General features: G+C 38.3%; 1 protein-coding gene across 1 annotated transcript in view; it reads right to left on the bottom strand.

Annotated features, from left to right (window-relative positions):
• GABBR2 (gamma-aminobutyric acid type B receptor subunit 2) overlaps positions 1–15,705 on the bottom strand; it is a 1,106,195-nt gene that overhangs the window by 578,391 nt on the left and 512,099 nt on the right. Inside the window, exon 7 of the mRNA XM_053714581.1 lies at positions 15,010–15,246. Within this exon, the coding sequence (XP_053570556.1) occupies positions 15,010–15,246 (237 nt within the window). The remainder of the gene's footprint in view (positions 1–15,009; positions 15,247–15,705) is intronic.

Genomic DNA, 15,705 nt, shown 5'->3' with positions numbered 1-15,705 from the left:
ATATATATATATATATATATATATATATATATATATATATATACATACACATACACATATTTAGACATGTATATCTATGTTAAAGACTTTTGCATGCCTTTTTTCCCCCCTAACTCATGAGACCTCTATCTCTGAGCCCTTATTACTTTTGAATGCAATTTTTAAAATAATTTTTATCGGACAGTGTTATTATGAGTGTAACTGTACTTTCAAATGTATTTTTGATGTTTTTTGTGCAACTTTTTTGTCTCGCGTAACAGTTAACTAGATCTCCAAAGTTGCGCTAACCCAACCATCGTTGAATTAAATTGCGCTCAAGCGAACGCATTCACTTTAAACTCATAATACACACTATGTGCCGCTATATACCCCTTATCGTTCGTGTGCAACACTTAGCGCTCCACTCAAAATCTAGCCCTAAGGTGATTGACAGCCCCTGCTCTAATGCAACTGGTTACGCAAGAGCAACAGCCACTCGTGCACTGATAAATACTAGCCGCGATCATGGGTGGACAGGTCCTCATATTGGGATCCCCTTCTGCTTGTACTTTTATAAATGGAGACTATTGAGAGATCGAGCGAGGAAGATGAATGTAATATTTTGTTTACTATACTAATTAAACTAATCTTAAAAAATTATGCTGGAGCTGCCGTAACAAAGCACCTTGTCCATGCTATCAATAACAGAAGCAATAATTTTTTTTTTATAACCTTTATAATTATAAAAAATGGTAATTTTTTTTAAGGAGACCAATTGTAGTACTATAGATAATAGTGGGCAATACTGCATAGTTGCCAACAGTCCCTGATTTCCAGGGACAGTCCCTGGATTTTGTTGTATGTCCCTGGATTTTTTTTGTCCCTGGAAATGTCCCTGAAAATCTCTTTTGCACAACATTTGTTGTTTGCATATATATATATGCACACACACACATACACATATACAGATAGATAGATGATAAATAGATATAGTGTATTATTTTAATATAATTCATTCCTAATGGAATATTGTTATTATCATTGAATGGGTTCACATATTATTTGTCTTTCTAATTTTGATGCTGTGTTGTAAAAATAACCATATGCCCAGAATGTGTTCCAGAGACTGGGTAGGTGTAAGAGCTTGGTGCTATAATCTGTATAATAAACTATGGATAAGTCTAAATTATACTATTACTTTCAAATGGGTGTGTTTTGATTGCAGAACTGAGTGGGCGGAGCAGTTGAACAGTAGGTCGTCAATACTCCAGTAACCCGCTTGCTTGCTCTGCTGCAAAGTGTCCCTGGAATTTTTTTTGAAATGTTGGCAACTATGAATACTGTTCATATTAACAATTATTTTATTTACATTAAATGTGTGAAAAAAAATCACAGTTAAGAGGAATTATTACAGCATAACAAATTAACTGTGGAATTCCGCAACCTTCTGTGCATTTCAATTCATCATGAGTGGTGAGACATTAATAATGTGTACTCATGCGTGTGTGCACTGAACTACAAAATCTGTTTCCTCTATTTCAAATAAAAAAGGGCTGGTGAGAAAATATGAATTAATAATCAAAACTCTGAGAATGCTTTCTTTCAATACCTGCTCAATAGACACTTGACACCTTTGTAAACTAGGTCATTGTTGATTTCCTTCAAAAAGCCATTCAATACAAAGCAGGATGGGGCTAGAGATTTTGATCAAATAAAATCTATCCAAAATATGATTTATTTTTTTGAAGGACACGCAGCTGCAAATTGATTGTCAAATAAATTAATGTCAAAATTAGCAAAGAGTTTCACTATACAAAAGACGGGTCTACCACAAGGCACATATAAAACTGAAGTACATGGAACAGTTCCAAATGAGAAATCTCCCCAAGGACTGTTATAGATTCAACTTATTAAAGTGACTCCCTTGGCAGTCCAACTCTATTACATCTATAGTGATATAACTTCAGTATTTTAGTGACTCAGTGAACATATAAAGGTGAGTATTAATGCTCTGCTGAGACTAAGTGCAAGAGGCCTTATTTATCTTTCTTTTGAGGTGAATGAATCATCACAACCAGTCTATTATTATTTATCTTTAAGATATAAAATACTAACTGAAACCAACAGTATTATGTAGAAATAATATTATCTTATAGAGTATTCAACTTCTCTGCAACTGCAGAATCAAATTACAATTTAAAAGGTTTTCCATTCAATTACTTGGGTATTCCCAATCAATTTCAGCTTTAGGTTGACATTTTTTTGCTATAGTAATGAATCTGTGAAAGGCTTCAAGAAAAAGTTATGACTGTTTCAGTGACTGCTTTTATTGTGCACTTAGTATACAGTATATACATATGTCCCATGCACTTTCAATAATACACAGAGAGCATATATTGCATTGTTGCTGATATATATATTCCCTCTCACTGGGCAGGCAGAGTTTTGGAATAAGGGTGAATGTCGCATATGCACAAACAGTATGTTTGATGCATACTATCGGCTACCACTGACAGCCAGTACTTTTACTAGAAGCATTTTAAACACATTTTTTCTCAACTCTCTTTGTATTTTATTTTAAATAAAACATATTAATCAAAAAATATATGTGTCAATGGTACAACCAACTAGATTCCTTAAAGGGACACTGAACCCAAAAATTTACTTTCGGGATTCAGATAGGAGTAAATGAGAAAATTGCTTAAAATTGCATGCTCTATTATCAAATTTTCTTCATTCTCTTGGTATCTTTATTTGAAAAGCAAGAATGTAAGTTTACACGCCGGCCCATTTTTGGTGAACAACCTGGGATGTTCTTGCTGATTGGTGGATAAATTCATCCACCAATAAAAAAGTGCTGTCCAGGATCTAAACCAAAAATTGGCTGGCTCCTCAGCTTAGATGCCTTCTTTTTCAAATAAAGATAGCAAAAGAACAAAGAAAAATTGATAATAGGCGTAAATTAGAAAGTTGCTTAAAATTGCATGGTCTGTCTGAACCCAATTTATTTGTTTCGGGATTCAGTGTCCCTTTAAAGGGACACTAAACCCAAATTTTTTCTTTCATGATTCAGATAGAACATGCAATTTTAAGCAACTTTATAATTTACTCCTATTATCAATTTTTCTTTGTTCTCTTGCTATCTTTATTTAAAAAAGAAGGCATCAAAGCTGAGGAGTCAGCAAATTTTTGGTTCAGGCAATGGACAACACTTGATTATTGGTGCTGTCCAATCAGCAAGGACAACCCAGATTGTTCACCAAAAATGGCCCAGCATCTAAACTTACATTCTTGCTTTTTCAAATAAACTTACCAAGAGAATGAAGAAAATTTGATAATAGGAGTAAATTAGAAAGTTGCTTAAAATTGCATGCTCTATCTAAATCACAAAAGAGAACATTTGGGTTCAGTGTCCCTTTAAGTAGCTCCCCATTTAGGTAAAATGTTTCACTTTTTACGTTAATCCTCTGAAGTTGATGGATCCTTGCAACTCTTAGTGATTTTTTTTAACAGGATAAATCAATGAATCTTGATAAACATCACATTTTGCATTGTTTATAGATTATTTGTAAATGTAGTTTACACAATTTTCTTCTTGACTGCTCAATATCAAGATCAGTATACATACACTATACAGGGAGTGCAGAATTATTAGGCAAGTTGTATTTTTGAGGATTAATTTTATTATTGAACAACAACCATGTTCTCAATTAACCCAAAAAACTCATTAATATCAAAGCTGAATAGTTTTGGAAGTAGTTTTTAGTTTGTTTTTAGTTATAGCTATTTCTCCTGTTAAGTGTGATCAGTCCACGGGTCATCATTACTTCTGGGATATTACTCCTCCCCAACAGGAAGTGCAAGAGGATTCACCCAGCAGAGCTGCCATATAGCTCCTCCCCTCTACATCACCTCCAGTCATTCTCTTGCACCCAACGACTAGATAGGATGTGTGAGAGGACTGTGGTGATTATACTTAGTTTTATACCTTCAATCAAAAGTTTGTTATTTTATAATAGCAACGGAGTGTGTTATTCCTTCTCTGGTAGAATTTGAAGAAGAATCTACCTGAGTTTTTACTATGATTTTAGCCGGAGTAGTTAAGATCATATTGCTGTTTCTCGGCCATCTGAGGAGAGGTAAACTTCAGATCAGGGGACAGCGGGCAGATTAATCTGCAAAGAGGTATGTAGCAGCTTATTATTTTCTGACAATGGAATTGATGAGAAAATTCTGCCATACCGATATAATGTAAACTCAGCCTTAAATGCAGTAGCAGCAACTGGTATCAGGCTGTCATGTATGTATATTTTACACTTCAGTATTCTGGGGAATGGCACTTCACTGGAATTATACTGTGTGCATAAGACTTTAGCCTAATTTGCAGGGACTAGCAACAGGCTTTTTAATAACACTTAATTTATGTTAAACGTTTTTTGCTGGCATGTAAAATCGTTTCATTTTCTGAGGTACTGGGTGAATAAAATATTTTGGGCACTATTTTTTTCCACTTGGCAGTTGTTTTATTTAATTTATGACAGTTTACTGATCTCTCTCACTGTTGTGTGTGAGGGGGAGGGGCCTTTTTTGGCGCTTTTGCTACGCATCAAAAAATTCAGTCAGAAGCTCATTGTATTTCCTGCATGATCCGGTTCATCTCTACAGAACTCAGGGGTCTTCAAAACTTGTTCTGAGGGAGGTAATCACTCACAGCAGAGCTGTGAGATTGTAGTTGACTGTGATAAAAAACGTTTATTTCTGTAACTTTTTTTCTGCTATCAGGGCTAGTTATCCTTTGCTAATGGGAACAAGCCTTTGCTAAAATTGTGTTTTTTACAAAGATTTGATGCTATAACCTTTCAGTTTATTAACTTTCAACTGTCATAACTCTTTCTGTGCTTCTTATAGGCACAGTACGTTTTCATATTATAGTAAATTACTTGAAAAGTATTTCCAAGTTGCTAGTTTATTTGCTAGTGTGTTAAACATGTCTGATTCAGAGGAAGACATCTGTGCTATATGTGCTAATGCCAAAGTGGAGCCCAATAGAAATTTATGTACTAACTGCATTGATGCTACTTTAAATAAAAGTCAATCTGTACAAATTGAACACATTTCACCAAACAACGAGGGGAGAGTTATGCCGACTAACTCGCCTCACGTGTCAGTACCTGCATCTCCCGCTCGGGAGGTGCGTGATATTGTGGCGCCGAGTACATCTGGGCGGCCATTACAAATCACATTACAGGATATGGCTACTGTTATGACTGAAGTTTTGGCTAAATTACCAGAACTAAGAGGTAAGAGTGATCACTCTGGGGTGAGAACAGAGTGCGCTGATAATGTCAGGGCCATGTCAGATACTGCGTCACAACTTGCAGAACATGAGGACGGAGAGCTTCATTCTGCGGCTGACGGTTCTGATCCAAACAGATTGGATTCAGATATTTCAAATTTTAAATTTAAGCTGGAAAACCTCCGTGTATTACTAGGGGAGGTGTTAGCGGCTCTGAATGATTGTAACACAGTTGCAATACCAGAGAAAATGTGTAGGTTGGATAAATATTTTGCGGTACCGTCGAGTACTGACGTTTTTCCTATACCTAAGAGACTTACTGAAATTGTTACTAAGGAGTGGGATAGACCCGGTGTGCCGTTCTCACCCCCTCCGATATTTAGAAAGATGTTTCCAATAGACACCACCACACGGGACCTATGGCAAACGGTCCCTAAGGTGGAGGGAGCAGTTTCTACTTTAGCTAAGCGTACCACTATCCCGGTGGAGGATAGCTGTGCCTTTTCAGATCCAATGGATAAAAAGTTAGAGGGTTACCTTAAGAAAATGTTTGTTCAACAAGGTTTTATATTGCAACCCCTTGCATGCATTGCGCCTGTCACGGCTGCAGCAGTGTTTTGGTTTGAGTCTCTGGAAGAGACACTTGAATCAGCTCCGTTAGATGAGATTACACACAAGCTTAAAGCTCTTAAGTTAGCTAACTCATTTATTTCAGATGCCGTAGTACATTTAACTAAGCTTACGGCTAAGAATTCCGGATTCGCCATTCAGGCGCGCAGAGCACTGTGGCTAAAATCCTGGTCAGCTGACGTTACTTCTAAGTCTAAATTACTTAATATACCTTTCAAAGGGCAGACCTTATTCGGGCCAGGATTGAAAGATTATCGCTGACATTACAGGAGGTAAAGGCCATGCCCTGCCTCAAGACAGAGCCAAACCAAAGGCTAGACAGTCTAATTTTCGTTCCTTTCGGAATTTCAAAGCAGGAGCAGCATCAACTTCCTCTGCTCCAAAACAAGAAGGATCTGTTGCTCGCTACAGACAAGGCTGGAGACCTAACCAGTCCTGGAACAAGGGCAAGCAGGCCAGGAAACCTGCTGCTGCCCCTAAAACAGCATGAATTGAGGGCCCCCGATCCGGGAACGGATCTAGTGGGGGGCAGACTTTCTCTCTTCGCCCAGGCTTGGGCAAGAGATGTCCAGGATCCCTGGGCGCTAGAGATAATATCTCAGGGATACCTTCTGGACTTCAAATACTCTCCCCCAAGAGAGAGATTTCATCTGTCAAGGTTGTCAACAAACCAAATAAAGAAAGAGGCGTTTCTACGCTGCGTACAAGAGCTTTTATTAATGGGAGTAATCCATCCAGTTCCACGGTCGGAACAGGGACAAGGGTTTTACTCAAATCTGTTTGTGGTTCCCAAAAAAGAGGGAACTTTCAGGCCAATTCTGGATTTAAAGATCCTAAACAAATTCCTAAGAGTTCCATCGTTCAAAATGGAGACTATTCGGACATTTTTACCCATGATCCAAAAGGGTCAGTACATGACCACAGTGGATTTAAAAGATGCTTACCTTCACATACCGATCCACAAAGATCATTACCGGTATCTAAGGTTTGCTTTCTAGACAGGCATTACCAGTTTGTAGCTCTTCCATTCGGATTGGCTACGGCTCCAAGAATCTTCACAAAGGTTCTGGGTGCTCTTCTGGTGGTACTAAGACCGCAAGGAATTTCGGTAGCTCCGTACCTAGACGACATTCTGATACAAGCTTCAAGCTTTCAAACTGCCAAGTCTCATACAGGGTTAGTACTGGCATTTCTAAGGTCGCATGGATGGAAGGTGAACGAAAAGAAGAGTTCTCTCTTTCCACTCACAAGAGTTCCCTTCCTGGGGACTCTTATAGATTCTGTAGAAATGAAAATTTACCTGACAGAAGACAGGTTAACAAAACTTCAAAGTGCATACCGTGTCCTTCATGCCATTCAACACCCGTCAGTGGCTCAATGCATGGAGGTAATCGGCTTAATGGTAGCGGCAATGGACATAGTACCCTTTGCACGCCTACACCTCAGACCGCTGCAATTGTGCATGCTAAGTCAGTGGAATGGGGATTACTCAGACTTGTCCCCTTCTCTGAATCTGGATCAAGAGACCAGAAATTCTCTTCTATGGTGGCTTTCTCGACCACATCTGTCCAGGGGGATGCCATTCAGCAGGCCAGACTGGACAATTGTAACAACAGACGCCAGCCTACTAGGTTGGGGCGCCGTCTGGAATTCTCTGAAGGCTCAGGGACAATGGAATCAGGAGGAGAGTCTCCTACCAATAAACATTCTGGAATTGAGAGCAGTTCTCAATGCCCTTCTGGCTTGGCCCCAGTTGACAACTCGGGGGTTCATCAGGTTTCAGTAGGACAACATCACGACTGTAGCTTACATCAACCATCAGGGAGGGACAAGAAGCTCCCTAGCAATGATGGAAGTATCAAAGATAATTCGCTGGGCAGAGTCTCACTCTTGCCACCTGTCAGCAATCCACATCCCGGGAGTGGAGAACTGGGAGGCGGATTTTTTAAGTCGTCAGACTTTTCATCCGGGGGAGTGGGAACTTCATCCGGAGGTCTTTGCCCAAATACTTCGACATTGGGGCAAACCAGAGATAGATCTCATGGCGTCTCGACAGAACGCCAAGCTTCCTCGTTACGGGTCCAGATCCAGGGATCCGGGAGCGGTCCTGATAGATGCCTTGACAGCACCTTGGACCTTCAGGATGGCTTATGTGTTTCCACCCTTCCCGATGCTTCCTCGATTGATTGCCAGAATCAAACCGGAGAGAGCATCAGTGATTCTAATAGCACCTGCATGGCCACGCAGGATTTGTTATGCAGATCTGGTGGACATGTCATCCTGTCCACCTTGGTCTCTACCTCTGAAACAGGACCTTCTGATACAGGGTCCTTTCAAACATCAAAATCTAACTTCTCTGAAGCTGACTGCTTGGAAATTGAACGCTTGATTTTATCAAAACGTGGTTTTTCTGAGTCAGTTATTGATACCTTAATACAGGCTAGGAAGCCTGTTACCAGAAAGATTTACCATAAAATATGGCGTAAATACCTATATTGGTGCGAATCCAAAGGTTACTCTTGGAGTAAGGTTAGGATTCCTAGGATATTGTCTTTTCTACAAGAAGGTTTAGAAAAGGGTTTATCCGCTAGTTCCTTAAAGGGACAGATCTCAGCTCTGTCCATTCTGTTGCACAAACGTCTGTCAGAAGTTCCAGACGTTCAGGCTTTTTGTCAGGCTTTGGCCAGGATTAAGCCTGTGTTTAAAACTGTTGCTCCGCCATGGAGTTTAAACCTTGTTCTTAACGTTTTACAGGGCGTTCCGTTTGAACCCCTTCATTCCATTGATATAAAGTTGTTATCTTGGAAAGTTCTATATTTAATGGCTATTTCCTCGGCTCGAAGAGTCTCTGAGTTATCAGCCTTACATTGTGATTCTCCTTATTTGATTTTTCACTCGGATAAGGTAGTTCTGCGTACTAAACCTGGGTTCTTACCTAAGGTAGTCACTAACAGGAATATCAATCAAGAGATTGTTGTTCCATCCTTGTGTCCAAATCCTTCTTCAAGGAAGGAACGACTTCTGCACAATCTGGATGTAGTTCGTGCCCTAAAATTTTATTTACAGGCTAAAGATTTTCGACAAACGTCTTCCCTGTTTGTCGTTTACTCTGGTCAGAGGAGAGGTCAAAAAGCTTCTGCTACCTCTCTCTCTTTTTGGCTTCGTAGCATAATACGTTTAGCTTATAAGACTGCTGGACAGCAGCCTCCTGAAAGAATTACAGCTCATTCTACTAGAGCTGTGGCTTCCACTTGGGCCTTTAAGAATGAGGCCTCTGTTGAACAGATTTGCAAGGCTGCAACTTGGTCTTCGCTTCATACTTTTTCCAAATTTTACAAATTTGACACTCTTGCTTCTTCGGAGGCTATTTTTGGGAGAAAGGTTCTTCAGGCAGTGGTTCCTTCTGTATAAAGAGCCTGCCTGTCCCTCCCGTCATCCGTGTACTTTTGCTTTGGTATTGGTATCCCAGAAGTAATGATGACCCGTGGACTGATCACACTTAACAGGAGAAAACATAATTTATGCTTACCTGATAAATTCCTTTCTCCTGTAGTGTGATCAGTCCACGGCCCGCCCTGTTTTTTACGGCAGGTAAATATTTTTTAAATTATACTCCAGTCACCACTACACCCTTTGGCTTCTCCTTTCTCGTTGGTCCTTGGTCGAATGACTGGAGGTGACGTAGAGGGGAGGAGCTATATGGCAGCTCTGCTGGGTGAATCCTCTTGCACTTCCTGTTGGGGAGGAGTAATATCCCAGAAGTAATGATGACCCGTGGACTGATCACACTACAGGAGAAAGGAATTTATCAGGTAAGCATAAATTATGTTTTTAGGGGGATATCTGTGTGTGCAGGTGACTATTACTGTGCATAATTATTAGGCAACTTAACAAAAAACAAATATATACCCATTTCAATTATTTATTTTTACCAGTGAAACCAATATAACATCTCAACATTCACAAATATACATTTCTGACATTCAAAAACAAAACAAAAACAAATCAGTGACCAATATAGCCACCTTTCTTTGCAAGGACACTCAAAAGCCTGTCATACATGGATTCTGTCAGTGTTTTGATCTGTTCACCATCAACATTGCGTGCAGCAGCAACCACAGCCTCCCAGACACTGTTCAGAGAGGTGTACTGTTTTCCCTCCTTGTAAATCTCACATTTGATGATGGACCACAGGTTCTCAATGGAGTTCAGATCAGGTGAACAAGGAGGCCATGTCATTAGATTTTCTTCTTTTATACCCTTTCTTGCCAGCCACGCTGTGGAGTACTTGGACGCGTGTGATGGAGCATTGTCCTGCATGAAAATCATGTTTTTCTTGAAGGATGCAGACTTCTTCCTGTACCACTGCTTGAAGAAGGTGTCTTCCAGAAACTAGGAGTTGAGCTTGACTCCATCCTCAACCCGAAAAGGCCCCACAAGCTCATCTTTGATGATACCAGCCCAAACCAGTACTCCACCTCCACCTTGCTGGCGTCTGAGTCGGACTGGAGCTCTCTGCCCTTTACCAATCCAGCCACGGGCCCATCCATCTGGCCCATCAAAACTCACTCTCATTTCATCAGTCCATAAAACCTTAGAAAAATCAGTCTTGAGATATTTCTTGGCCCAGTCTTGACGTTTCAGCTTGTGTGTCTTGTTCAGTGCTGGTCGTCTTTCAGCCTTTCTTACCTTGGCCATGTCTCTGAGTATTGCACACCTTGTGCTTTTGGGCACTCCAGTGATGTTGCAGCTCTGAAATATGGCCAAACTGGTGGCAAGTGGCATCTTGGCAGCTGCATGCTTGACTTTTCTCAGTTCATGGGCAGTTATTTTGTGCCTTGGTTTTTCCACGCGCTTCTTGCGACCCTGTTGACTATTTTGAATGAAACGCTTGATTGTTCGATGATCACGCTTCAGAAGCTTTGCAATTTTAAGAGTGCTGCATCCCTCTGCAAGATATCTCACTATTTTTTTGACTTTTCTGAGCCTGTCAAGTCCTTCTTTTGACCCATTTTGCCAAAGGAAAGGAAGTTGCCTAATAATTATGCACACCTGATATAGGGTGTTGATGTCATTAGACCACACCCCTTCTCATTACAGAGATGCACATCACCTAATATGCTTAATTGGTAGTAGGCTTTCGAGCCTATACAGCTTGGAGTAAGACAACATGCATAAAGAGGATGATGTGGTCAAAATACTCATTTGCCTAATAATTCTGCACACAGTGTATGATTAAAATGATGTGGACACCTGACCATCCCACCTATTTGAGCTTATTGGACATCCTATTCCCAAAACATGGGCATGAATATGGAGTTGACATTCTGTTTGTGGCTATAAAAGCCACAACTCTTCTGGGAAGGCTTTCCCCAAGATTCTGGAGGGTGTCTGTGGGAATTTGTACTTATCCAGGCAAAAGAGCATTTGTGAGGTCAGGCACGGATGTTGCATGGGAAGGTCTGGCTTGCTAATGGAGTTCCAATTTATCCCAAAGGTGTTCAGTGGGGTTAAGGCCAGATCTCTGTGCAGGCTACTCGAGTTCCTCTACATCAAACTCATCAAACCATGTCTTCTTGGATGTTGCTTTGTGCACAGGGGCATAGTCATGCTGGAATGGGAAAGGGCCTTCTCCTAAACTTTACAGTAGGCACTATGCATATTGGTTGGTAGCTTTCTCCTGACATCTGACACCACCAGATGCTTTCATTAGACTGTTAGATAGGGGAGTATGATTTTTCACTCCAGAGAACACATTTGGCTGCTTAAGAGTACAGTGGTGGCACACTTTACAACACTCCAGCCAAAGCATGGCATTATGCATGATGATGAAAGGCTTATGTACAGCTGCTTGTCCATGAAAACCAATTTCATGAAGCTTCAGATACACATTTCCAGTACAGATGTTGCTACCAGAGACAGGATGTTTTTTACGTGCTGTGAGTTTGTGTGGTTTACTACTTCATAGCTGTGCTGTTGTTGCTATATGGTTCCACTTCATAATAATAGCAGTTAAAGATGATTGGGACAGATCTAGTAGGACAGACATTTCACAAACTGGCTTGAGGCAAAGTTGGCTTTATATGGCAGTGCCACTGAGCTCTTCAGTAGGATGGCAATGTTTGAATATGGAGATTCCATGGCTATGTGCTGAATTGTATGTACCTGGATTTTTCATGGCTGTGTGCTGGATTTTATGCACGTTAGCAATGGATGTAGCTGAAACGACTAAACTCAATAATTTAGTAGGGAGTCCAAATACTTTTGACCATATAGTGTATAAATGGTCTTGTACAAGTTACTATGTTCTCATAAACACTTTTTATTTTCTCAAAATAGAACAGCCTAGCCCTATCAGGTGATAGATTTTAGAAACCAAAACATAATTAGAGTTCTTTACAAATGAATCAGTAACAATTTTGACTTCGAAATATCACGTTTTAATACAATAAAACATAATTAAGGATTATTCAGCCATCTCAACTGGTTTGGTCTAAGCCATAGGTTGCACAATAGCAACAAATGATTATTTTCAGAAAGCAATGCATTAGTTAACCGGGTTCAGAAACATAAGCCTAACAATCAAAATACAAGCCTCTATTGAATATAGTTACACTAATATTTAACTGAATATAGCAGTCTGGAAGCTGTTTCATTTGGCAAAAAAAAAATGCTTTGAATATTAATATATTAGGTTTCTGCTTACAAATCCCATAAAAAGTATGAACATTTCAAACTATAATACTTCTGTGTTTATGAAAATGAATTTGACTATCACTATCAGATATCTGAATCATACTCTGTACTTGCTAAAACGCAATCACATGCAGGTGTAGCCAGTACAATTTTTACCTACATAAAATATATTTTACAAAAAAGGGAGCAATTAAATATTTATAAAATGTTTATGCTCTTAAATTTTCAATTGGCATAATATTGCCTACGTACATAAATTCAACAATGCAAACTACATTAGACACTTGAAGGGTATGCCTTTTATGTGTATATTGAAACCTTTATTTAGCAAATTTTCATTCAAAATAAATAATATATTGTCACATTTTTAAAGTGACATATCCCAGTGTCACTTAAAGATTGTGATGTAGTTTTACTGAAAATGCTCTATATACATATGACAGTTAATCAACCAGGGATGCTATTGTAGGTAATCTGCACTTTTGTCAATAGCATTCAGCACACATTTTTGACAGTAAATGCATGTGCACTGGACACGCAACACATGCCTGTTCTATTGACAGATATGATGTGCAGGATCCAAATGACAATTGTGAGCAGTTAAAATACCCCACAGATGCAATCCTATTGGATATTATTGGAAACCTTTGAGTACAACCTATTTAGGCGATACTAGAAATTCATTTTCAGTTGCATTTACACAGCTCTGCAAATGAAGGACTCCATGCTTGCACAACAGATTTAAACTGTTTTCAGCAACAGGCAAAATACATACTCCTCTGCAAATTCCCCTCACATTCCCTTAGCAACCCCTTCCGCACCAATTTGTGTTCTCTTATATAACTCTTCCTAAAGAGGCATGAAACCCAACACTTTTCTTTCATGATTCAGATAGTGCATGCCATTATAAAAATGTTTCTAATTTATTTATGCGATCAAATTTACGTTCTTCTCTTGGTATCCTTTGTTGAAAACCAGGTAGGTAGTCTCAGGAGCCTGCACGTGCCTGGAGCACTAATGGTAGCAGGTAGGGATGGGCGAATGTTTCTAAAAATTCGAAATTTAAAATAAATTTTGATACATTCGTTTGAATCGAATTTCGAATGTTTATATAACATTCTAACATTCTACTTTCTAATTTTCGTTTTCGAATTTTTCAATAAAATTCAAAAATATTCGTTTGAATAATAGAATGTTTAGCTATGTATTCATTCAATTTCGAAATGTAATATTATTGTAAATGTAAATAGTATTTCTAGTCTACAACTGTGTTTAATAAATGTAATATTCGAATTTGAATGCTACATTCGAATGTCACATTCGAATTTGAAATAGTATTTCTAGTCTAATACTGTGTATTAAATGTGATATTCGATTCGAATGTGATATTCGATTCGAATGTGACATTCAAATTCGAAATAGTATTTCTAGTCTAATACTGTGTTTTATAAATGTAATATTCAAATTCGAATGTGAGATTCTATTTGAATGTGATATTCGATATGAATGTGACATTCGAAATAGTGTTTCTAGTCTACAATTGTGTTTTATAAATGTAATATTCAAATTCAAATGTGATATTCGAATGTAACATTCGAATTCAAATGTGACATACGAATTCGAATGTGACATTCGAAAACTGTAAATAACATCTGAAAATCGAATTTTTAAGAATATTCGTTCTTATCAACATTCTATTATGTAAATCGAATTTCTACAATAACATTCGTTCTAACATTCGAATTCGGATATAAACACATTCGCCCATCCCTAGTAGCAGGTTTGCAAAAACACTTTTTACAGTGTTATATATTTACAAGAGCACTAGGTGGCAACAGTGTTTACTGCCACATAGTGGTCAAGACATGAGCATGCTTCTTACCTAGGCATTCTTTTCAGCAACCCCCCTCCCCCCACACACACATTAAATTAAAGCAAAGTTAATAGAAGTAAATTAGAAACATTTTAAACATATTTAGCTATGTGTTTCATGCCCCTCTAATTGTGATTATTTTACTCACAATTAATGTGACTACAATAACATAACTGAGGTTGTTTTTCCTGCACTACATTCCTCTCATTTGCTTTCAATAGCAATTTTAACCTGTTTACAGACATCAGCTGCAACTTTATTCCTTTCCTAATGCCCTTCTAATGCTTTTTCCATTCCAATTATTTACACTGACCTTTTGTCACCTCTGTTTCCCTCACCATTTTTGTCAATATAAGTGACTGTGCTCAAGGGCAGAGTCGTCCCAACCTTCTGTTTGCGTTCTTTCTCATCCATATATTTGTATTGTACCTTGTATAACTCAGTATAAAATGGTGGCTTATTATAAATAACTGATAATAGAAATTGGTCAATTTAAAAAAAAAAAAGTAATATTAATAAACTCTCGCATTCTTACCGTTACACCAAAGAAATTTGTCTCATTCATGGCATCCAGAAAAATCTTCCCAAGTTTGTGATCTGTATAGTTAAAATCCTGAATCCGTTGATGGCGGTTGCTCGAATGAAGATATTCCATAGCTCGATGCAGAGTCTTCGCTATTACCCATATTCCATCATAGGCATAACCATGAAATTTACTGGGCTCCACGCCTGACCGTTTTTCATTGTATTCTTTTTCATATTGCTGCGGTGTCTAATATCAATAAAAGAAAAATGTGGCATTCTGTTATGCACCCAACAAAGATTACAAGATAGACTGTTATCCTTTCTAAAGATACAATAACAAATATAGCATTGTGTATTTTAAAACAATAGATAATACTATTTTTAATTGGTTGTAATTAGTTTGATGCATGATTGTTTATTTAGCATTATAGGTTAAGGATTAATTCATAAACTATATACTAACTTATTGACTCCAAAGGTTTTTTTATATTTTCCACTAAAAACATAATTTATTATCCCTTATATTTTTTCTCATATATAAGAAAAAAGTGTCACATTATTATATGTTTTGTAAATATCACAATGAATAGTCTTTAAAAATCTGTTACTTGAGTTTATTGCATTTCTTGAGATTTGTATTTTGATTTCAATTAATCATAGCCAATAAATATTACTCTGTTGTCTGCATACGAGGAACACGAGTTCT

Source organism: Bombina bombina, chromosome 5 (assembly GCF_027579735.1).
Source record: "Bombina bombina isolate aBomBom1 chromosome 5, aBomBom1.pri, whole genome shotgun sequence".
NCBI lineage: Eukaryota > Metazoa > Chordata > Amphibia > Anura > Bombinatoridae > Bombina > Bombina bombina.
Note: the sequence above shows the minus strand (reverse complement) of the source record. Positions and strands in the feature narration are given on the sequence as shown.